This window comes from Onychostruthus taczanowskii, unplaced genomic scaffold (assembly GCF_017590055.1).
Source record: "Onychostruthus taczanowskii isolate IOZ18803 unplaced genomic scaffold, ASM1759005v1 scaffold43, whole genome shotgun sequence".
Taxonomy (NCBI): domain Eukaryota; kingdom Metazoa; phylum Chordata; class Aves; order Passeriformes; family Passeridae; genus Onychostruthus; species Onychostruthus taczanowskii.
In genome coordinates this window covers 5,554,430-5,577,206 of record NW_024501792.1, presented here as the reverse complement: position 1 = coordinate 5,577,206, position 22,777 = coordinate 5,554,430, and the positions used below count along the sequence as shown (strand labels likewise).

The 22,777-nt window shown below is 46.5% G+C and overlaps 1 protein-coding gene across 2 annotated transcripts in view; it reads left to right on the top strand.

Annotated features, from left to right (window-relative positions):
• Positions 1 to 22,777, top strand: part of CDON (cell adhesion associated, oncogene regulated) — a 56,694-nt gene that overhangs the window by 31,996 nt on the left and 1,921 nt on the right. For both annotated transcript variants that reach the window (XM_041413953.1, XM_041413954.1), the window contains exons 10-18: positions 3,680 to 3,854; positions 6,020 to 6,148; positions 7,449 to 7,655; positions 8,291 to 8,472; positions 9,664 to 9,769; positions 12,928 to 13,050; positions 14,480 to 14,707; positions 15,708 to 15,982; positions 18,310 to 18,389. In XM_041413953.1, coding sequence (XP_041269887.1) covers positions 3,680 to 3,854; positions 6,020 to 6,148; positions 7,449 to 7,655; positions 8,291 to 8,472; positions 9,664 to 9,769; positions 12,928 to 13,050; positions 14,480 to 14,707; positions 15,708 to 15,982; positions 18,310 to 18,389 — 1,505 coding nt within the window. The remainder of the gene's footprint in view (positions 1 to 3,679; positions 3,855 to 6,019; positions 6,149 to 7,448; positions 7,656 to 8,290; positions 8,473 to 9,663; positions 9,770 to 12,927; positions 13,051 to 14,479; positions 14,708 to 15,707; positions 15,983 to 18,309; positions 18,390 to 22,777) is intronic.

The following is a 22,777-nucleotide window of genomic DNA, read 5'->3' as shown; positions in this document are numbered from 1 at the left end:
GTTCTGGGGGTTTCACAAGGAACCAGCAGTGCTGGTGTGTTGTGACGGCTGGTCGGGGTCTGATGGCTCGACCCGCACGCCACAACCTTCCCAGAGAGAGGTCCTGCAGGAGACGGCTTTCTGGGGGTCTCAGGCAGTCCTTCAGGCACAGGGTAACCTCAGCAAGGGGCAGGCACCTCTTCAGCTCCTAGTAGTGATTTCAGCTCTTAGCAGTGATTTCAGCTCCGAGCAGGGATTTCAGCTCCGAGCAGTGATTTCAGCTCTGAGCAATGATTTCAGCTCTGAGCAGGGATTTCAGCTCTGAGCAGGGATTTCAGCTCTGAGCAGGGATTTCAGCTCTGAGCAGTGATTTCAGTCTGAGCAGTGATTTCAGTCTGAGCAGTGATTTCAGTCTGAGCAGTGATTTCAGTCTGAGCAGTGATTTCAGTCTGAGCAGTGATTTCAGTCTGAGCAGTGATTTCAGTCTGAGCAGTGATTTCAGTCTGAGCAGTGATTTCAGCTCTTAGCAGTGATTTCAGCTCTGAGCAGTGATTTCAGTCTGAGCAGTGATTTCAGCTCCTAGCAGTGATTTCAGCTCTTAGCAGGGATTTCAGCTCTTAGCAGGCATTTCAGCTCCTAGCAGGGATTTCAGCTCTGAGCAGTGATTTCAGCTCTGCCCTGTGAGGTGTCCCCAGGCTGACGCAGGGACAAAGAGACAGCAGCTCCGTGTAGCAGTTCCACAGAGTTCCTTTATTCCAGCACCCTGAGAAGGAGGCATGGCATGACAGCTCCCTCCTGAGCAGGGCAGAAGCAGGGGTTTTTATGGGGAAAAGCGAGGATGGTACAAAGAGGGAAAAACCAATGGGTTACACAGAATCGACATGGGAGCCCAAGCTGGGAACTCGCCATGACCACGGAGGGTTTCTCAATCCAGGAGGGTTGAGATGATCTTATCACAGCCCAAAAAATCTGCATGGGAGCCCAAGCTGGAACTCGCCATGACCACGGAGGATTTCTCAATCCAGGAGGGTTGAGATGATCTTATCACAGCCCATTCAAGGGATATCTCTCCAAGAGGGAGGTTTGACACACTTCTGTCTCCACACTGGTGTGAACCAGGACATGGGCTCAGGCCAGGCAGAGCATAGCGTGTGGCTGAAGCACAATGTTCCTGTGCCCACACAGCTTGTTTGAGGGATGGCTGACATTGTCACCAATACACTGCTCTGTCTAGTTTTAAGTGAGATTCATCCAGGCTTTTCTGTCCTTTACAGTGTCATTATGGAGAATGGGGCTCCAGGGCATGTTGTGTGCAGTCAGTGCGGTTAAAAATGCATTTAAACGTGAGCCAGCTTGAATCTGTGTGTGAGAGCAGAAGGGAAGCTGAGTTTTACCTTTGTGCATCACTGAGTTTGCTGCTGTGGGTCCCAAAGGGACTCAAGTAAACTGAAGTTACCAAATATGAAAGTGAACTGAAATTTGTGGGACAGTACCTACTATGGCATTAAAAATGGTGTGACAACACCGAGCTCTTTTGCTTAACACCACATGGTGGGATTCCTGGGGTCTCTTGTGCAGAGCCAGGAGTTGGACTCCGTGATACTTGTGGGTTCTGAACTTTCAGTTTAGGAGTCCTGTGATTCTAAAATCAGAACCAAGCAATGCCTGCATCTGTTCTTCCAAGCAAACCAGTTTTCTGCATGGCAAAGCTGTTTGATTTATTTTTCATAAGCTTTTTAATCCTCTACATCCTGTTCTTGTCTTAGCCTGGAGGGAATGCTTAGATTTTTGACCTGTTGGTTCCTGAAAACCAAGTGCCAGAGTTTGTTGGTGATAATTTCTCATCCAGAGGCGGTTGGTTCACATAAGCCTTTGGAAGCCTGGAAGCTCTGAATGCTTTTTTGACCTTTTTGACGCTCTCTCGTCTCTCAAACCAATCATTTCCACATTAAATATGCTCACTCATGCATTTCTCGGCACTGAATTTATCCTGGTTTTTAGGGTGGTGCTCTCTTTGTGTCATTAAATTATTTTATTGATTTCCCTCTTTTAATAGAGAAAAAAAAAAAGTTGGGGGAATAAAAGCCCTGGAGTGGCTGCTGTAGAAGAAAATAGTTGAACAAAGACCTCTGGCATAACCTTTGATAATCCACAGCATTTAGATCTGCCTCCAATGTTTTATTAAAGTCTTATATTGTTTAGTAGTTTGTTTTTGGTGGAATCTTTGTCTTTTCCTTTGGGATTTGGGGTAATGTTTTCCTGCAAAGGTCAAGTATTAGGAGACTACCCAGAATGTCTTTCTTTTCTTTAATGGAGCTGGTTATTTCACTGCTAAGTTAAAAATTGGTTTTGTTTTTAAAAAAAGGAAACGTATATTGGTAAACCCAAATCTTTGGTCTCCCTGCTGACTTTTTTGTCATCCTTAAGGAGTAACTAAGACATACTTTTTGTTACACATTTTAGCCAATAAATGTTCTTAAATGCTCAAGTACAGGGGAAGCTGGGCAGTACAGGGAAACTGTCCTTCTCATTAGGGTATTGGGTCCAGCCCTGTAGTAGCACACAGCTGAAGGCTGACTGAAGGCTTGAAAATCATTTGGGCTTTTGTAGATTTAGCTGCAAGTGAAAATGAAAAACCCAGTAAAAACCAACTGTGTGTATGTGCGTGGAGAGGGAAAATAAGTTTCTCCAAGGAGTGCAGTGGTGCTTATTCCAAGGAGCGACAGTGGGTGCAGAGCTGCTGATTTGTAGTAGAAGCACTTGGAGACAAACCGTAGGTAAATGTAGAACAGCAGGAGTTTTGGCTGAGGAGGGGCAGAGCCCTTTGGGGCATGATTCAGGCTGTGAGCAGTCCCCAGTTCCAAGTGTGCCGTGCTGATGGTTTCTCTTGTGTGCAGCTGGAGACAAACCATAGGTGAGTATAGAACAGCAGCAGTTTTGGTGAGGAGCAGAGGTGATTTGGGGTGCAGTGCAGGGTGTGAGCAGTCCCCTGTTCCGACCATGCCATGCTGATGGTTTCTCCCTTGTGAGCAGCTGGAGACAAACCATAGGTGAAGGTAGGAGAGCAGTTTTGGTGAGGAGCAGAGGTGCTTTGGGGTGCAGTGCAGGGTGTGAGCAGTCCCCTGTTCCGACCATGCCATGCTGATGGTTTCTCCCTTGTAAGCAGCTGGAGACAAACCATAGGTGAACGCAGGAAAGCAGTTTTGGTGAGGAGCAGAGGTCCTTTGGTGCCTGTGTGTGGAGTGATGCAGGGTGCGAGCAGTCCCCAGTTCCAAGCATGCTGTGCTGGCAGTTTCTCCCTTGTGAGCAGCTGGAGACAAACCAGCTGTAGGTGAATGTAGGTGAATGTAGAACAGCAGAAGGGGCAGAGGTGCTTTGGGGCGCAGTGCAGGGTGTGAGCAGTCCCCAGTTCCATGCCCTGCTGACAGTTTCTCCCTTGTGTGCGTGCAGCTGGAGACAAACTGTAGGTGAATGTAGAACAGCAGAAGGGGCAGAAGTGCTTTGGGGTGCAGTGCAGGATGTGAGCAGTCCCCAGTTCCAACCATGCCATGCTGACAGTTTCTCCCTTGTGTGCGTGCAGCTGGAGACAAACTGTAGGTGAATGTAGAACAGCAGAAGGGGCAGAAGTGCTTTGGGGTGCAGTGCAGGATGTGAGCAGTCCCCAGTTCCATGCCCTGCTGACAGCTTCTCTTGTGTGCAGCTGGAGGACGGCGTGAGCGCGGCGGGCGGCTGGCACACGGTGCGGGTGCCGGGCAGCGAGAACGAGCTGCGCCTCACCGAGCTGGAGCCCTCCAGCCTCTACGAGGTGCTGATGGTGGCCAGGAGCGCCGCAGGCGAGGGCCAGCCGGCCATGCTGACGTTCCGCACCAGCAAGGGTAGGTGCAGCACAATGTGCCCTGTGTCCTGGCCTTCCAGAGACATTTATTTAATGACATCAGTCACTTAATGGCATCTGCTAAGCCATATGTGAAATATTCCGCAATTTATTTGCTAAAGAACAGCCTCTAATAGCTAAAATTGCTGTAGGGCAGACTTCCTTTAGTGTGAGGCTGTTGGTAAGTAGAAGCTATTAAAAGCTTGATAATATTATTTTTGGGGTGATTGTTAAGATTTGTACTGTGAGGTTTCTCTTGCTTTAAGGAGCAAAGTTGGGAGCAGCCTGTCCTTGTTGAGGTTTTTAATCACAGAAGAAACTCTGCACCACTGAGTTTTAATTTATCAACAAAGCTGTTCCTGGTTTGCTTTGCAGACACCTCAGTGACAATCTCTGCTGACCACAAGCCAGCTGTTCTGATAGTTGTGTGCAGACAGCAACAAGCACAACATTCTTAATCAGAGCATTTTTTCTTTCAGGCTTGGACACTGGTGCCTGTGCTCTTTAGCACACAAACAAGTAGATATTTTTTGTACTACTGTCCAAGAATGGCTTGTAAGTGGCAGAGGGTAGGGTTAGATGGGATATTTGGAATAAATTCTTCCCTGGGAGGCTGGTGAGGCCCTGGTACAAGTTGCCCAGAGAAGCTGTGGCTGCCCCCTCCCTGGAAGTGTTCAAGGCTAGGTAGGATGGGGCTTGGAACAACCTGGGATAGTGGAAGGTGTCCCTGCCCAGGGGAGGGTGTAGACTAAGATGAGCTTAAAGGTTCCTTCTGACTCAAACCCTTCTGGGATGCTATGATGGACAGGATAGCTTAAATTTTTAAAAGAATTTAATGTCTCCATGAAATTTGTGAAACATACTTAGATCCTTTGCCCTATTCATCCTTATCATCATTCTGTCAATGAACAGATACAAAACTGTTGGCCCTCAACCTCTGAAAATCTCTCCCCCACTAAAAACAGTCAACAACTCCCTAATTGTGACCTACCCACCCTCCAGGACATCTCTGCCTGATGAAACTTCGGGTCCCTCCCAGGCACCTGCCTAACAACTCCAGTCCTGGCTGACCTACTACTCGCCCTCCACAGCCCAGCAGACACAGCCCCAGCCTGCACCACCCTTGGCCAGACACACAGGAATGTTCAGCATGGCTGACTGGTCCCTCACCTGCTCCAAAGGGAGCCTCATTCTTCATCTGCATCCATCAGCATGCTAGATGAGGATTCTATGGCTCCTACTTACACAAAGAAACCTCTAACACAGGAGTCCTTCTCTGCTCCCCCTTCATAGGCTGTGTGCTACCATGAGGCCAAACACCATTTTGACACCCTTCCTTGCACAGACCCTCAGAGGATGAGTCTGAGGAGGATTCTCTGTAGAACCCCCCACACTTACCTGATTTTTTGTGCTGCACCTCCTCCCTTTATCATCACAGGTGCACATTCCTCCACCCCACCTTCCTCCACGAGTCAGGTTCAAACAACCCCCAGGGTATTGTACCAAACTGTAGCAAAATCCCATTCCACCCATACTTTTCTGTAAAAAATCCTAGTGTTCATACTCACATTCCTCCTCCTACTAACCCTCCCAGCTTACTGGGGAGCCGAGGAAGCTTCACACCAGCAAAGCCACTTGTCACAGCCCATCATATTAAACCCAGGTGATGCTTCCTCATCACTGTCCTGTGGTCAGTCCCTGGCAAGCTCGAGGGAGTCAGTACTGCCACCCCTACTCTGCTCCATACTGTCCTGCCACCCCTTCTGCCACAGGTCAAAATCCCTCTAAGCCTGGTGTACTGGCTCCAGCTGCTTCCTTAGCATTTTTACTCCTTCTCTAGACATAGATTTCAGTGTGTAATTTTCCCCATCTGGTGGTGTTGTGATGAGTGGGCTTGGCAGCACAGGCAGGAGCTGGCAGCATCACCACTAAGCACTGTGGATGTCAGTACTGCAGATGGACAGTCACTCACCCACAGCCAAGTGCCTGGGTAGGAAATCTCTCTTGCTCTCCCAGAGAAACTCCCTGATTGCTATCCTGACTGTCCAGCTTGGGATTTGAAGCCAGGGCAGCATGGTAGCAAGTGACCTTGTAGAGTGAGCATTGACAAACAGCATTGCCTTGTGCAGGCCCTGCACTGATGTACTGTCTGTCAAATCTTCTTAGAAAGAACATCATCCTCAAAAAACACGCAGGCTCCATCTCCACCCATAGGAATCCCCAAACATCCCATTGTTCATGAAGGCACAAATAACTTTGGTGTCATCCTTCCGGACCTGTCTCGCCACAGTGGAGGTAGGAGTGTGGATGGTTTGTGATTTGGGCACTAAAAGCTGTGTTGCAAAGAGCTGTATCTGAGTTAACCTGTGTTTATTACTGCTCCAGGTGCTTGTGTTGCCTCCTCTATTTCCTGTTTATTCTGTTACTCTGTTACATAGGATATTTCCTAGGATGCTGCTGCCTGCATGTGTGGCTCTCAAAAAACAAGAATTTTCACTTACAACCCATATTCTTACTGCTCATTTTTAAACCTGTGATTTCTTTTTGCTAAATACTCTAGATTTCTCTTTCCTTCCACTGAGAAAGATCCAGAGGAAGAGGAAATGGGAAATGGCTGTGTCAGAGCTTTAAATTCTCAAAAGTGTGTGATATCTGTTCTGAATGTTTTCCTGTGGCTTCCCAGGGACAGGCTTATTTCTGATGGAGGGGAGATATAAGCACTTCCCAGTAGATGTGACATTGGCCTGGTTTCCAGTGAAAAGAGCACGTTTATAGTCCTTTTTCTCACCGCCCCCCCTTCCCCCAGCGTTTGAACTCCTTGGCCTGGTTCAGGCAGATTTACTCAGGGGCTGAGATCTCAAAGGTATCTAAAATCTGGGGTAAAGCCAAAGGTGAGTGGAAAGGATTTAATACCACAGGCAAGGAGCTGAGTTTGTGGCAGCACTGAATGTCAGAGGAGCCACGCAAGGGCCTTACTTGTGCCGGGCTGCAAAAGCTCAGCTGCTTCATGGCCCAGAGCTGCCAGCCTCCTGCTCCTTGCTCCACACCTCAGCACCAGCTCCATGTTCATGAATCCAGGCTGGTTTAGTAAAGCCTCACAGCTCTTACAACCAGATTTACTAACACCCCTTTTTCCCTTCTCTCTGTCCCACTGCTGCCTGTTACTTCAGTGAGTCCCGTAAGTACATCCTGGTGCATGCTTTGTTCTCTCTTCCTTCTCATTTCTCCAGCACTCGTTAATGCAGATGAGTTGAAGTCTCATTGGGGGGATTTTGGGGGCTTGAAAATAATAACCATGTTTTTCTTGTTCACTTAGTGTATGTGTCTGTTTTCATGTAGAAATGGTTGGAGTAGTGCAATACCCTATAATTTTTTAATATTATATTGGTAAGATAATAAATTCCTTTTGAATTGTCTGCTCATCATCCATCCTTTTCAGCAGAGTAAGGGCAGTGGTGATTTCAGGAGGATTAAAGGTTCTCCTTGTTAATACACAAAATCCAGCGCACTCATCAGCAATGAGCCTAATCAGTTGTTAGTGAAAATGAACTTTCAGCTGACTCTAATCCTCTTGTAACTGAATTTCCCCGTGCAGTTCCAGAAGCTCCTGACCGACCCACGATATCCACGGCCTCGGAATCGTCTGTCTACGTCACGTGGATCCCCCGCGCCAACGGGGGCTCCCCCATCACCGCCTTCAAGGTGGAGTACAAACGTCTGGGTCGCAACAGCGACTGGCTCGTCGCAGCTGGCAACATCTCTCCCTCCAAGCTGTCTGTGGAAGTTAGGAACTTGGAGCCAGGTATCGGAAACGATCTTTCATTACTGCAGCTCTTCGGGTTTTTTTCGTTTTAACTTCTGCTTGGATGACCCCGTTTCTGCTCGATTAGGTTTGTGTTTTGTGTATGGCCTAGGAGCTTGTTACGTGAATTCAAGTTGATTTCTGGCTTTCCAAGTGGAAAAAAACCCCACCATAATTTAATACTTGTTCGTGTGGAGAGGAGGGTTGTGTATCACTGCTATTTTTAACTTAATTGTCCTTCTAGTGAACACTCAGAATGTAGAGAAAAGTGCATTAATGGAAAAATGTCTATCCTGACTTCTTCCAGTGTCTAACCCTGAAAACTTAGGCAAAAAAACACAAGAGAAGACGGAGTGGATGGTGATAGGGATCCTTTGAAGCATCTTCTCAGTGCCCACCAGTTTAGGGATTTCGTGGGCTGATGGAGGTATCTCCAACAGCCTTTGGACTTTCCTTGAGTCACTTCTAGAAGCTGTTTATATCCCTACATCAGCCTGTGGCAAGGATTCCTCTCCTTTTCTAACTGGATGCTGTGCAAAGAGTACTTCCTAATCTGTTTAGTCTCTCCTTGAATCCTCTTTCCAGCACTTGTTTTGCTACAAGGGCTTCTTTCTTTTCCCTCTTTGCCTTAAAAGGAGAAATGTACAGGTTCCGAGTGATCGCAGTGAACAACTACGGGGAGAGCCCGCGGAGCGCGGCGTCGCGCCCCTACCAGGTGGCCGGATTCAGCGGCCGCTTCTCCAGCCGGCCCATCGCCGGCCCGCACATCGCCTACACCGAGGCCATCAGCGACACCCAGATCATGCTGAAATGGACGGTGGGTGCGCTTCTGCCTGCTCTCACCACAGTTTGTACTGCAAAGTCAATGATTGAGAGGTGTTGGCGGAGTGGTCAGCGGGGGTTTTCCTCCCCACGAGACCTGGATGATGACTGTGTTCCCAGGATGGGGCTGAGGCAGTTCGTGTCAGTATGGTAGAACTGGGGGACTTAATGGGACTTGTGCCTCTGGAGCTCTTTGCCCCCATTTCCAGACACTTTCCCACTCAGAGGCAGCCCTGTCAGTTGTCTGTTGCCTTTTGCACCATTTCCCAGCTTCCCTCCACCCCGCTCCCCTTCCAGCTCCGCGGGGACCCCGCACACCCCTCCTCGGGTTACGCCAGATGTGCCCAACTGGCAGCTCCAGTGAGAGGCTGCAGCCGCCCCAGTCCACCTGCTCTGGCACAGACATCTCAGAGGCACCAGTGGGCTTAACTCTGTCCCAAGCCCTGTTCATGCCATGAGTTGTGAGTGAGTTGGCTCCGTTTCCTGCAATTCCTGCTGCTTTTGTCAATCCAGGCTGGGGTGGCTGGGAGAGTGTTTCAAACCCGCCGTCTTCCCTCACATCCAGTGGAGGTTTCATGTTAGAGAAACATTTTCCTTTCCCCTGTTACCTCGTCTATTGTAAACAAGTACTTTAAAGTCCTTATTGAAACCCACAGAAATTCTTTGCTCTTGTTTTGAAATCTAACCCCCTGGTATACTTTGGAGGATTTAATGTGTAGAGTTCCCAGTGTTAGTTTGCTCTGCTAGCTCAGCCTTAAGAGATGTTAAGGATAATAAACTTAAAATAACCTCTGGTTCCTCAGGAGGCTGCATAACTTAAAGATTCTTGAGCTGATTTTTAGAGTGACCTTAACTCTTTCTGAAGAGTTTTATGGTTTTAACTTTTCCATTTCCATTAATCATGTAGATTTTCAGGCTGTGCATGGTCAAACCCTAACTGCGGGTTTGGGAAGTGATACGGGAGGAAAGTGTCAGCCCAAGCTCAGTCTCTTGTACCCATCCTACTCTCTGTCCACTCAGGGGAGTTCAGTCACCTTTGCTTACACAAATTTGCTTACACAAAACTCCCCTTTGCTTATTAAAAATACTCATACTTGCAGAGCATGAGCTACTCGGTGACGGCAACTCAGCAGGACTCAGTTAAAACTTTTCTTCTCTCATGCAGTCTCTTAAAATTCTTTTGCAGTACATCACATCGAGCAACAACAACACGCCCATCCAAGGATTTTACATCTATTACCGGCCCACGGACAGCGACAACGACAGCGACTACAAGCGCGACGTCGTGGACGGTACGGTGCCGGGCACGCCTGCTGGGAGAAGGGGAAGGACACCCTGTAGCCATGTTGGCTGTGTTTATATGAAATCTAAACTGCTCTTCCCAAGCAGTCTTTATAATATATCTCACAGAAGGAGCTATCTCAACTCCCTAACGGGTTTTGCCCACACGTGAGCTGGTTTCTTCCTTCTGAAGCCTCTTTGACATGGAAGCTTGAGAGCTAAATACTGGGTTTAAGTGTGGCTTGTTATACAGCTGCAAATCCTTAATGAAGGTCTATTTAAACTGGTGTACCTTCGAGTTGTATAAAGAGAAAGCAATGTAAATGAGGTTTAACCCAGGATAAAAACATCTGGGTTACAGACTGTACTAACAACTAGCTGGCTTTTAAAATTATTTATCCCAGCGTGGACTTTCTAATCTGGTAGTATCTTGTGTGTAATTGCCCTTCTCTCCTCCTGCCTCTCCTAATCACTTCTCCTGCTATAAGGAAGTTGCTTTTAGCCTCAAGTGCTGTAGCACTCTGCAAATGCAGCTATGTTTGTGCTTCATTTTGCCTTTTAATCAAGTTATTTTTTTCCCCTGTGCATATTAGATCATCATTTTCCTGGAAGAAGTTATTAGATAATGTCTATATTAGTCGAGAAGTGGAAAACCCTTTTAAAAATGTTTTATTTAATGTCCTTATTGCTCGGCCTAAGCAAACGCAGTGATCTCATTCTGGCCCAATGACGTTAATTATTTTTTTCCCCCTCATTTATTCAGTTACAAGAGGAATGGACCTTTATTTTGAAAATTTTCCCCTGCCAGACAATACTGCACATAGTACTTTGATGCATGACATAAGCTTTTGCACACTATAAAGCTATTAAAGATCCAGAGTTTGAGCTCAGAGGCTTTAAAGAACCTTATGCAGGCTTCACCTTCATCTGCAAATGTATTTTAGCCTTTGCTAGACAGAACTTGTGTGTTTATAAATCTTATACACTGAGCAGTTAGTTGTTTAAGTGGGCTCCACTGTGCTGTGAAATTAGCTTGTTTCGGGTTTTTTTCCGAGCGTGTGTGTATTGAACTCTTTGTGGCAGTCTGAAACCATTAGCAGCTGCTCCGCTCTGCCAGAGCCTGCAACAGAAATCACTTGGTGGAAAGATTTAAACTTCAACATTTCTTTGCTGTGCTCCCCTAAATTAGCTTTTCAGGAGGAAAAAAAAAAAAAAAAAAAAAAAAAAAAAAAAAAAAAAAAAAGGGAGAGAACTATTTTCAATTAAGTTGTGTTTGGAAGCACTTGATGTGAAATATGTAGAGGAACATGTGACTTAAGGTATTTTTGCCATAAATCACTTGTTCTTTGCTTTTTTCCTCTCTGTTACCTTTGAATTAATCTGCTTTATGACAGGGAATTTTATCTTGAAATGACTGCATGAGTTGTGGAAAAAGTGTTGTGATGCCTGTGCTAGCTAAGTGCTTGCCGCAGGCTTTCCTCACTGCTTCCTGTTAAGTCTTGTCTTTCGAGACATTCAAAACTCTGCAGAAACCTTTTTTTTTTCTCCTTATAAATGCCGCTGCAGGCAAAATCAGATTTTATTTGAAGGAAAAAACAACAAGCAAAAAGTTCTGATGGCTCCTCGGTATCTCTCAGCAAAAGCAAAAAAAATCACCCCTGTCCTGCAACGATGGTCTGCATTTCTCCGTTTCTGGTCTGAATTTCTCTGTTTCGAGAATCCTGGAGATTGAATTTTAAATGTAAATGCAGTCTGATGTCAGTTGTTTAAATGTTTTCCCTTGCTAATGGTGCACGAAGAGGACAGTTAAAGTGCCTGTACTGATTCCAGTTCCACTAATGGTTTGAAGCGGAAACCTAAAACCTGGTGTAGTAATTACCGAAAGGAATGCTTGGGGGTGGGGGCGCCGGGAAAACCGAGGCTGAATCTTGGGAAAACGTGCGATTTAGGGAAAGGCAGCTCCAGCCTCAGCCAGGGCTTGTCCGCCTTCACTGGGATGTGGGCACGGACCGTGCTGGGCAGCCCCTGGTCCAGAGGGGCCCTGGGCAGGGGGTCTGCACCTGGGCTGGGGTCCCGGAGGAGTTCGAGCAGCATCACGGTGACAGCCCCTGCTCGCCGAGCACGCCCGAGCCTTTTTATTAATGCTTAAATCAGTAGGTGGTAGACAGTTCCTTAGAAACAGTGGAAACAGTTCAAGGTGGTATTTTCCAAGAGGGATTAAGAGCACTCAAACAGTTAATTAAACTCCCTAGAAAAAAAAAAAAAAAAAAAGGGTCGCTGTTTAGTAAAATTTGTCACAAGCCCGTGAAAGTAAAAACTGGGAGTGATTTATCCTGAAGTGCTCAGTACTTCAGGAGGGTGTCTAAATGAAAAGCTGGCCAGGGGCCAGAGATGACAAAACCGTCCTGTTAGAGAAGATTGCTCGGCTGGGGCTGGGGCTTGGGCTCTGCCGGGTCTGTGGCACCAGGACAGCCCTGCTGCGTTCCCAGGATGGTTCATAAAATGCACGTTCAATTATTTGGGGTTTCGCCCGAACTGAGCAGTCCGGATGTGTCCTTTCCATGTGACACCAATGGCTGCAGCAGTACCTTGCACCTCTAGAAAGTCTGCTCACAACCAAGTTCGTCCTTGTCCCAAACTCTCTGTGCCAGTTTTCCTTGTTATTTGACCAGTGTACTGTAAATAGTTATCATAATCCACCCTAAACACATCCCTTTGGTGGTTCCATGTTCAGGGTGCTCAGGGCTGCTGTTGAACTTAAATGCACAGGTGTGGGCACTTGGATATCTGGGTTTTGAGTTTAGTGAGTTTTGGCTTTTGCAGAGCATGACTTTCTTTAAAAGAAAACAGTGAAAAAACCCTCACGTCAATTCATCAAAAGGTCCTTCTAATAATCAGTTTCACTAGATAATGCAAGTCTTAGAGAGTCATGGAATAATTTGGGTTGAAAGGGACCTTCAGGATCGTCTAGTTCCAGTCCTCTGTCCTGAGCAGGGATGCCACTCGTGGACCGTGGTTTCAGCTAAGTCCGTAAACTGCTACTGTTGTGCTAACAAGACAAGCTGCGGTGCCCCTAGATTTGGTAGAAAAGGTCCCTGCACTGCACTGGACCATAATCCTGGCTCCTGTGGGTAATTGAACTGCAATTTACTCCTTGTCTCCCCTACAGGTACAAAGCAGTGGCACCTGATAAATCACCTGCAGCCTGAAACTTCTTATGACATTAAGATGCAGTGCTACAACGAGGGGGGGGAGAGTGAGTACAGCAACGTGATGATCTGCGAGACCAAAGGTGAGGCTGCGGGGCTGAGCCGAGGTGGCCTTTGGGACTGGAAAGATCCACTGGGGGAATTTTTGTGCAGCACAAAAGTCAGCTGCGATGATGACCATAATTTTCTGGAATGTTTCGGAGGATTGTTTTGTCTTCCGAAGCTGGGATTGTTTTGAACATATGGAAAGTGATCCGTTGCACTCCTGAGGCTCTCAGCAGAGCTCTGCAGCTTTGCCTGCTCTCAGAGATAGCACTGCTGCCTCTGCTCCGCTGATGGCCTCTCCTTAGGAGACAACCATGCGCCTGAAGATGACAGAATTGATTTGTACATCTGTTTTATGTCTTCAGGGCTCTGTGACACGTTGTATAAGTGCAGACCACAGCAATTGATGGCTGTGTTGGCTGCCTCCATCCCTAATCCTGCATGCCTCTGGCACAAAGTTTGTACTGTTCTCGGGAAGTGTCAGATATGGCAGTCACATTTATTTTGCGAAGAATTCCTGTCTCCTTTAATCTCTAAAACCAAGTAAGGCTGTAAAGGGAAAATGCAGACAGTAAACTTCAAATGCAGTGCTATGAAAAAATGTTTGAGAAAAAAAAAGAAAAAAGCCCTCTGGGAGCGGAAGCATCAAAATTCAGTGAAGTGAGTAGTGAAACCTTTGAAGGAAGGAGTAGGAGCTGCAGGGCCTCAAGGCTGCGCACACAGTTGGTCTCCCTCCTGCAAGGAATATAACTTTCTTCTCTAATTTTAAAATGGGCAAGATGTAATCTGTCATTCACACTGCCTCTTCCTTAAAATTGATCTCCCCCAGGCTTATAAGGGTGATCCAGCTTATCCAGCATACCTGCATGGAGATGCTTGTCTCTCTCTGACCAGCTTCACTCCTAAGCCAGGCACCTCTTTTAGGGTTTTAGTGTCAAATGAAATAAATCTGAACTGTGGTGTACTGGAAACTAATGTAAATGCAATTCCTGGGTTAAACCAGCATCTCATTTTCAGTGATTTTCTGTACATCTCTTGGTTGATCTTCAACTGTGTGGTTTGGAAAGGGGGTTAGCAGGGTTCACATCAGATAAGAGCAGGTCATCTGGCAGAGCCTGGGCGAGAGAAATGAGTGTTGTGGTTTTTCCTGACCTCAGAAGTGGAAAGATTTGTGCTCTTTCAAGATGAGAGTTAGAGCAGTTGCAGCCACGGGTACCTCGAGCGGCTCGTTAAAGTTCCAGTGACCTCAAAGAGTGGGTGAGCAGGCGGGATAATCACCATTTTCCAAGGCAAGCAGTTATTACCCAATAGGAGCTGGCATTCTCATGGCAGGATTTAATGTTGACTTGGAAGCTTTCTTTGCGAGGACTCAGGCTTGGCAGTAATTATTTTCATTTCATGACGAAAAAAAACACATTCAGAAAATGCATTTAGTGGATGTACACATGCTTGTCTCTACTCACCCAGTGAAACGCACGCCGGGAGCGTCTGAATATCCAGTGAGAGACCTGAGCACGCCCCCCAGCCCCCCCGAGCGGGCCGGGGGCAGCGGGGCTGTGGCTGCCAGCGGCCCCGTGCGCAGCAGTGACATGCTGTACCTGATCGTGGGCTGCGTCCTGGGCGTCATGGTCCTCATCCTCATCGTCTTCATCGCCATGTGCCTCTGGAAGAACCGGCAGCAGAGCGCCATGCAGAGTGAGTGGGGTTGGTTTCATGAGGAAAATATTACCAGGGTAAAATCAGGAATGTCCGTGCTGCGTTTTATGGATGGGAAGCAGTTTCCTCTTAGGAGCCGGCTTGCATTTCTGTAGAGACTTGTACTGCCAGGTGTTCCTTAGGTGCAGACTTGGGTTTTAAGAGCAGCAGCGTTTCCATTTCTTCACACTGGTGCTCCCTGTCCTGCTGCGTCCCTGGAGGACTGTGATGCAGTTTCACCCAGAGAATGGTGTGGGAAAGTTTCTGCACTTTGTGTTTAAGCCCCTGCATATGTCTCTGACGATTGCAGAGGCAGAATGTGTGTAATCGTATGTAATCGTTAAAATTGTGGAGAGTTAAACCCTGGATCTCTCCCTTTCTTGAGTGCATCTGGAAAGAAAGTGAACTTGCAGCTCTAGGACAAGTCCCTTGTTACCTCTTGGTCCCTGCACAATGAGATGGCATTCAATGGCCAAGTCTTCCAGAGAGGTGTTAATGAGGAAAATCTGTTCATTAGCCAGCAGGAGCTTTGCAAGGTGCTCTGCACCCACCAACAGCCCAGAGCCAGCAGAATCTCTGCACGGGCCTTTTCTGCTCCTTGTGCATAAATCAGCCTTGCTCTTGCCATGGCCTGTGGTTATTTTTAAATACTCTTACTCTGCTACAGAGAGAAATGTAGGAGATAATGAAGATAGTGTCTTCAGCTGCAGCCCAGAAAGACCTTCTGGAAGCAGCTTATAGCAGATACAGCAGAAAGCGCTGTTGGTGATACAAAAGGCCTGGTTTTAGGATGCTCTTGTAGTGATTGACATCAGCCAGACCAACATTTCTGCCCTGCTCTCCAGGATGTGGCTGTTTTCCATGTCTACATGCATATGCTAAGCAGTTGGATATCAGAGTTAGTTCACAAAAGCTGGAGAAAGAAAAAAACAAGTTTCGTTATTTTTTAGGGTTGCTCATTTATCAGTAGAAGTGCTTTCAATAGCAATGTCTTTTGCAGAATACGACCCTCCAGGCTACCTCTACCAAGGGGCAGACATCAACGGGCAGATGATTGAGTACACGACCTTGCCCGGGACCAGCCGAGTCAATGGCAGCATCCACGGGAACTTCCTCAGCAACGGCCTCAGCAACGGCTGCCCCCACCTCCACCACAAAGTTGCCAATGGTGTCAATGGGATCATGAGTGGAGGAGGAGCAGGACTGTACCCGGGGCACACCAACTCCCTGCCCAGAACACACGTGGACTATGAACATCCCCATCACCTTGTGAATGTAAGGTCCTGCACTGGGTGGGAGGCTCAGCCCAGACCTTGGGGTTCATTCAGGGGCTGTGGAAGCGGGCTTAATTTGGGTGGGGGAATACTCATCCATTGATAACAGCCAGTTCCACTGAATTCCTTATCCCAGAGGAAGCAACTGGGCTGATACTTGTGATGCAAACATCATGGTTTTCATTTGAGAATATCAGATGACAGCAAGAATTCCACTTACTCTGGGAAATCTGCCTCTACCCTCCTCCTAACAGCATGTAAGCTCTGAGAATGCCTCAGTGCTGGGCTGAGATACTTTACTTGTACATATGGTATTTCTCAATCTCCAAGTTAAATACATTTAATTATAGCTGCTTATTCTGCAGCTTTATGGATCACCCGTTTTTCCCCCACCTGTTTCAGATCTGTAACTCTGAGCAATGCTATTAATTATGGCAAAGCACGAATGGCGCAGGAGGTTCCATGGAATGAAGTGCCCCATACAACTTGAACTGCAGCAGAGCAATAACGCTGCTTTTTTTTCTTTTTTTTTTTTTCTTTCTCAGTCCCCTGTTTGTGACTGTTGAGACAGGCTGGTTTTTTGTTTTGAAATTGAAAATAAAATTAAAAACTAATTTCAGTCTGCGATCCAGCCTTTGTATGCTGTGGAAAAATACTTCATTTGCTGAAACGTGTCCTGTTTCCAAGAGAGAATAATGATTTCATTATTGTCTATGGAAACAGATGGCTTGCATTCAAACTTACTAAACTTACTCAAAACTGTGAACATTGCCCAGGAAAACTGAAAGAAAAAGTTCAAAAGTCTGAATAACCCATGCTGTTTCTGGAGAAAAAAAACGGGCCTATTGTTTGTGTTGGTAATTGAGCACAAGCACTTCATTTTATTGAACAACAAATTAGCACTTGCACAGTAGTTGCCACTTCAGTTCCCTCCAGTCTGAGCCCAAACCAGTCAGTTCTTCACCCCATTCTGCCCTTGGCCTACCCGTGGAGCAAGAAGTGCCCACTTTTGGTTGTTTTCAAGAGCAGCCAAGGCCCAAACTGGGTTTTTTTGACCTGTCCAACCTCCCAGTGGGTGAAACTCTCAAAAAATCTCAGAGCCCTCAGGGAGGGAACATTTGCAGTGCTCAGAAGCTTTCTCGGGAGGAAGTCTGGGAGTTTGCATTATGTTTTGTCCCTCCCATTTTTATTTTTTGGTGGGGGAAAAAAGGAAATGTGTTTGTGATGACACAGGTCTTGGTGCCTGGAGCTCCTCTGTGCCTTGAGGTGTCCACCCAATGCTGCTGTCTTGCTGGGAACAGGTGATGGGGTTGAGCTTTTCTTTCCCCGCTCCCTGTTGTAGAAAGTTTGAGTCACAGGATCTCTGCCCATGGAGGAGGGCTGGGACTGGCACGTGGGCGAGGCTAGCAGAGGAACAGGATGTTCTGATCCTCGTTAGGTTGCTCTTTATTGTTTCAATGATTGGGTTAAATGAGAAAGGGAGAAACTGGCCAGGATGGCAATCAAGACTAATTAGGCATTTCCTCAGTGCTCCCTACCCCTCAAAAACTTCAGGATAAGCTCTGTTTTTGCAAAAATCGGGATTGCTAGAAGTTGCCTACCACTTGAGCTGCCAAAAGCCAGGTGAGCCTTCCCAGCCTGGCTCCCTCCTGGAGCCCAGTGCAGGAGCCTGGCTCTGCAGCCCCCTTGGAGTGGCTCCCACATCACTGTCTGCCTGGTCCCTAACAATGAGGTATGTGTTAATCTGGGCATTTCAACTGGCTTGTAATGGCCCCGTTAGCCAAAACCAACAACACAAAATCCCTCTCACCCGGAGTCATTGCTGGCTGAGGAATTACCCCATCTGTACAAATACCAAACGGTTCAAAAATCAGTGTAGTGAAGTAAACTGATCTAATCGGAGTAATTACAGGAAAGTGGGATGGGTTTGTGTGTGACATCAGCCCTGCAAATTTAATCCTCTGTCTCCCTAAACAAGCCTTGCGTGCTAATGAACAGCAATTCGCTTTCGTGTCTGTCATCAGCGTTAAAAATAAATATATTTACAGTGTGTTTATTAAATTAAACCTCAGCATATTAAGCTGAAAACAGACCAGGGAAATGACCACATACTTGTCTAAGCTGCAGTTATTTACTTTTCCCTGACACACACACTGGCAAAGCCCTCCCCTGGCCTTTGGACAATCGCTCAGTGTTGCTATGCCACGTACAGCCCGGAGCAGGGCATCGATAACGTGCTCAGAGTGGGGAAACTGAGTCAGAGAGCTCTTGGATGTCCCAACAGTGATTGGATTTCTGGTTATTAATTACTAATCCTTCTTGCTGCAGGGTGGTGGGATGTACACGGCAGTGCCACAGGCTGACCCCTCGGAGTGCATCAACTGCCGGAATTGTCGGAACAATAACAGGTGAGAAATGACAATAACAGATGAGAAATGACAGTTACAGGTGAGAAATGACAGTAACAGGTGAGAAATGACAATAACAGGTGAGAAATGACAATAACAGGTGAGAAATGACAGTTACAGGTGAGAAATGACAGTAACAGATGAGAAATGACAATAACAGGTGAGAAATGACAATAACAGGTGAGAAATGACAGTTACAGGTGAGAAATTACAATAACAGGTGAGAAATGACAGTTACAGGTGAGACATGACAGTAACCGGTGAGAAATGACAATAACAGGTGAGAAATGACAATAACAGGTGAGAAATGACAATAACAGGTGAGAAATGACAGTTACAGGTGAGACATGACCTGCCCAGAGAACAGCCCTCCCTCTGTGTGCTGGGGTGGAGCTGGGCTGACCAAAGATGAGAGCTGGAGTCCTGGCTAGCAAGAGGAGCTCCATGGATGACCTGGAGAGCAGTTGAGGATTTTCCATAGACAGAACAAAACAAGTTGTTAAAATTCCAGATCTCACTTTGCTCAATTTGCTCCTCTGATGCTCTCTAGGAAGTGAGGCAGGTTGGGCGCTGGATTTTTTTTTTAAATGTGTATTTCCTGTGTTTTCCTTCAGTTCTGAGATAACAAAATCATTCCATATGGAGCTTGTCAAATGGGATTTAATTGGTCTTCTATATTTTACACTTCCTGACATTCCCTTAAGAACACTAACCAACTCACTCCTTTGCCTTCACAATGCTGTTCTTTGTAAAACATGGGATTTGAAGTTCTTGAGGCCTTCAGGAGGAGATGACCAGCCATTGTCAGAGTGGGATACATTTTTTTCAAGGGAAAAAGGATTCTTGTGTAGAATAAGGGAAAATCTGTCTTCTGCATTGTAGCTAGGAGTTGGAAACCTAATAAAAATTACTGAGTTTTCACGTTTGGAATTATTATCCTCCTTGGGCTTCTGACTCAATCTCTGGTTATTTTAATGATTAGAAATGGGACTGGAAGTCAGACAAGCTGGGCTGCTCTGACTGGTAGGTTCTGGGCTTTTTTTTCAATTCATACTTTGATTTTTCAGTATTGTTAAAATCCTCATCTGCCTTTAGGTATGCATCTGGCTAAGCCGAGTTGAAATTAATCATTGAATCATTGAATATTCTGAGTTGGGCCCACAAGCATCATCAAGTCCACCCCTTGTTGAACAACAAAGCTGTTGTTGAAGGCAGAAAGCACATTCACTTTATTTTCATAGTTTTACTTTTTAAAATACCGCTTATAATGAGCCTTGAATCCTTCTTCTTTCCATAAATACGTGCATGACAGTGTAATGCCTTGCCTGGCCCAGTGTCCCTGGCAGGTCTCAGGAAAGCCCTCACACACCAATTTGTCACAATCAATGCTGTGATTTCCAGCAGGCAGTGCACAGCTCTCTCCAGGACGTCTGACACTCCTGGTAATTTAGAGCACGCCATATGTGTTACGCTGTAATTAAGAGCTTGCTTCCAGTGCTAAACACATTTAGGTTTTAGTTGCTCTTTTTTTTTTTTTCCCTAAGAAAGCGAGGGAAAGAGTTCCATCCTCTGCAACTGCACTGCTCCTCCCAGGCGGGTCATCAGCAGGGCCTGAACTTTGAGTTTTCACAGCCCCATTCTATATTTGACTGCTTGATAGAGAAACAAGTTGTCCCTTACAGCTGCCTTGCCCCGGAGGGGATCATTAACCTCGGTTTGGCAGAGAGCTGCACAGCAGGGACCGCTCTGTTCCTGTCCTGCCGCTGGGGGAATGGGAAGAGGACATGGGAGAGGGGAATGGAGGGGACCAGAACGTGCCTCAGCTTTACACCAGGGAGCTGGGCGTATGCCCAGGGGGAGGAGGAGGAGGAGGAGGAGGAGGAGGAGGAGGAGGAGGAGGAGAAAGGCCTCTTGGGTTAGGGCAGTCAGCTCAGTAGGTTTTGGCAAGTGGGAATTTGAGGTTGGAGTGTTTTCCCCATTCTGTTCAACCTCACTGCACAGGTGAGGGCTGTCCCCCTGAGCTGCCTGTCCTCATTCCAGCCTGGAATCATGTGCTGAAATCAGGCAGCTCCCCCGTGGCAGCAGGGGAAGGGGGGTTCAGGTGGACACCTGTGGCAGGGTGTGCCAGATCAAGAGTGCCTTGATGCCATGAACTCCTCACCAGCCCATTTCCACCAAATGCCTGGAGCTGTTGCTGATTTGGGGTGAATGCAGCAGTTTTGTGAATTGTGACCACGTGCAAATGAATCCTAAAGGTTCAGCACTATTTCATAGCTGTTTTCAGCAGCAGCCATCTCAGAGCAGGTTTTATTATTTCAGTGCTGAAATCCCTGGGTCTTCTGTTTAAATTAGCACTTTATCCCTCATAACTTCTCGTGGAGCATTGCCAGAGGGAGAAGCTGCTGAAAACTGGAGACCCGCTTTGCTATTGTGGACAAAGCCTGTGGTTGACAGGATTGAGAATTGATCTTTTTTCTTCTCTTGTGCCTTTGTGCTGAAGCTCTCAAGATACCTGACGTTTGCAGAGGAATTTACACTTTTTTAGAGCTCTCTCCTTTGCAAATTCACTGTATTTTGATCAGAAATCTGAAATACATGATTCAAATGTAGGAACATCCATTTGTTTTTCCAGCCTTTTCATCTAAATTATGATTTATTTTTTAGATTATATTTTACTAGGGTTTCAGTATTAAGAATTGATAGAAGTTGTGTTTTCCCAGCAGGGATTTGACATCACTCTTCCTCCACACTCTGCTCTGGATATCCCCATGGCTAGTTTCCATCAAAATGTGGTTATTGAAGCTTTGAAGGCTGAACTGCTGTGTTGAAACTTCCTTCAAGCTCTTACAGTAATACAGAGAACTTCAGTGACCCCTGTATCTTTAAGAAGAAACCCCCAGAAACATGCAAACCCAAACATTTAGATGGGTTTCTCTGAGCCTTTTTTTCTCAATAATAAGTGAGTGTAGTGAAAACCTCTGCGGAGAGAAAGGCAAACTAATAAATGGATTTGTTTGAGGACCAGATGTGTTTCATGTGGATTCTCCAGTGGCTTCTGTGGTATTTTGGTACTTGGAATAATGATTTTGGAGGCAGTTACAGGAGTGGGAGGACAAAATAGGAGAGTGAAGGTTGAAGCTTAGTGCTGCTCCATCCTCACAGCTTTTGGGAGGGGAGCAGGCTCCAGAGGGAACCCCTTTGTCCTGTTCTGGCTTTGCAGGTGAAGCATCTGCCAGAGGGAAAGCTCACTACAGTTCCTCCTCTGACAAGTTTATTTGTGTTGTTGGGTGTTTTGTTGCTCTTTCAGTTCTGGCAGTATTGATCCCAGGTTTTGATCAGGTTTCAGGTATGAACTGAGACTCTAGGCAGGGCTGTAGGACAGGTCTCTCCAGTGTGATGGTTTTCCTTATTGCCATGACTTTTTTAATGGCATAAAAGTGGTTTCTGAGACTTGGGCAGGATTTAACTGAGACTGCCAAGCTTAACATGTCCTGGTTTGAAACCCTTCTGAGCTCAGTGCTGGGCTGCTGTCAAGGTCAGCTCTGCTGGCTGCTGCCCTGGCACTGCTGGTGTCCCAGTCCATCTTTCCTCATTTTCCAGCAGTTTTTCATCTGCTCTGCTCAGATTTGGGCCAGAATCAGCCTGGAGCAGCACACGGTGCTGCTTGCTGAGCCAGCAGCTGAGCAGGCAGGTCCCAGGGATCCATTTTTTGTTTTTCCAAATGCAGTCTTAAACAGCCCCAGGGATGACAGATAGCAAGTGCACTGGGCTGACCCCTGTGAGCAAAGCAGGTGAGGGATGGGTTTATATCTGGTCGGAAAAAAAGAGAAGAAGGGTGCTCAGAGTTGGATCTGCACTAGCACATAGAGACCTGGAGCTTGTTCAGCTTTCACAGGAGCATTTTGGGGTGTCACTGGAGGGTGTGAACACTTTCCATCCTTATTTGCACGTGTTTATCTGTGGATCCATCTCTGTCCTGCACCACATAACAAGGATCATGTTGGTGTGTAGTTTCTCAAAACTGTGGTAGCTGTGCAAGTGAACCTTTTACTTTTTGGGTAGTTATGGCTTTCTTATGTAGGAATTGTTTATATAAATGTTCCCTGAGGCCATATTGTTCATGGGGCTGCAAACACTGAAGTGTTTTCCCTCCTGCCACAATGGTATGTGTGTCAAAGTCCTGCTCCTTTTTGTTTAAAGCTTAAATACCTCAGCTGTAACAATTGATTCAGCACTTTAACTTCAGTTCCACAGCTTTACACAGGTATTGCAGGGCCACAGTTTGACTTACACAGCAGAACAGGGGGAGTTAAAATTGCATCTATTTTTCTAATTTGCATTCACTCCAATAACACTTAGTATTTATTTTTCAAGGTACCTAAGTGTGC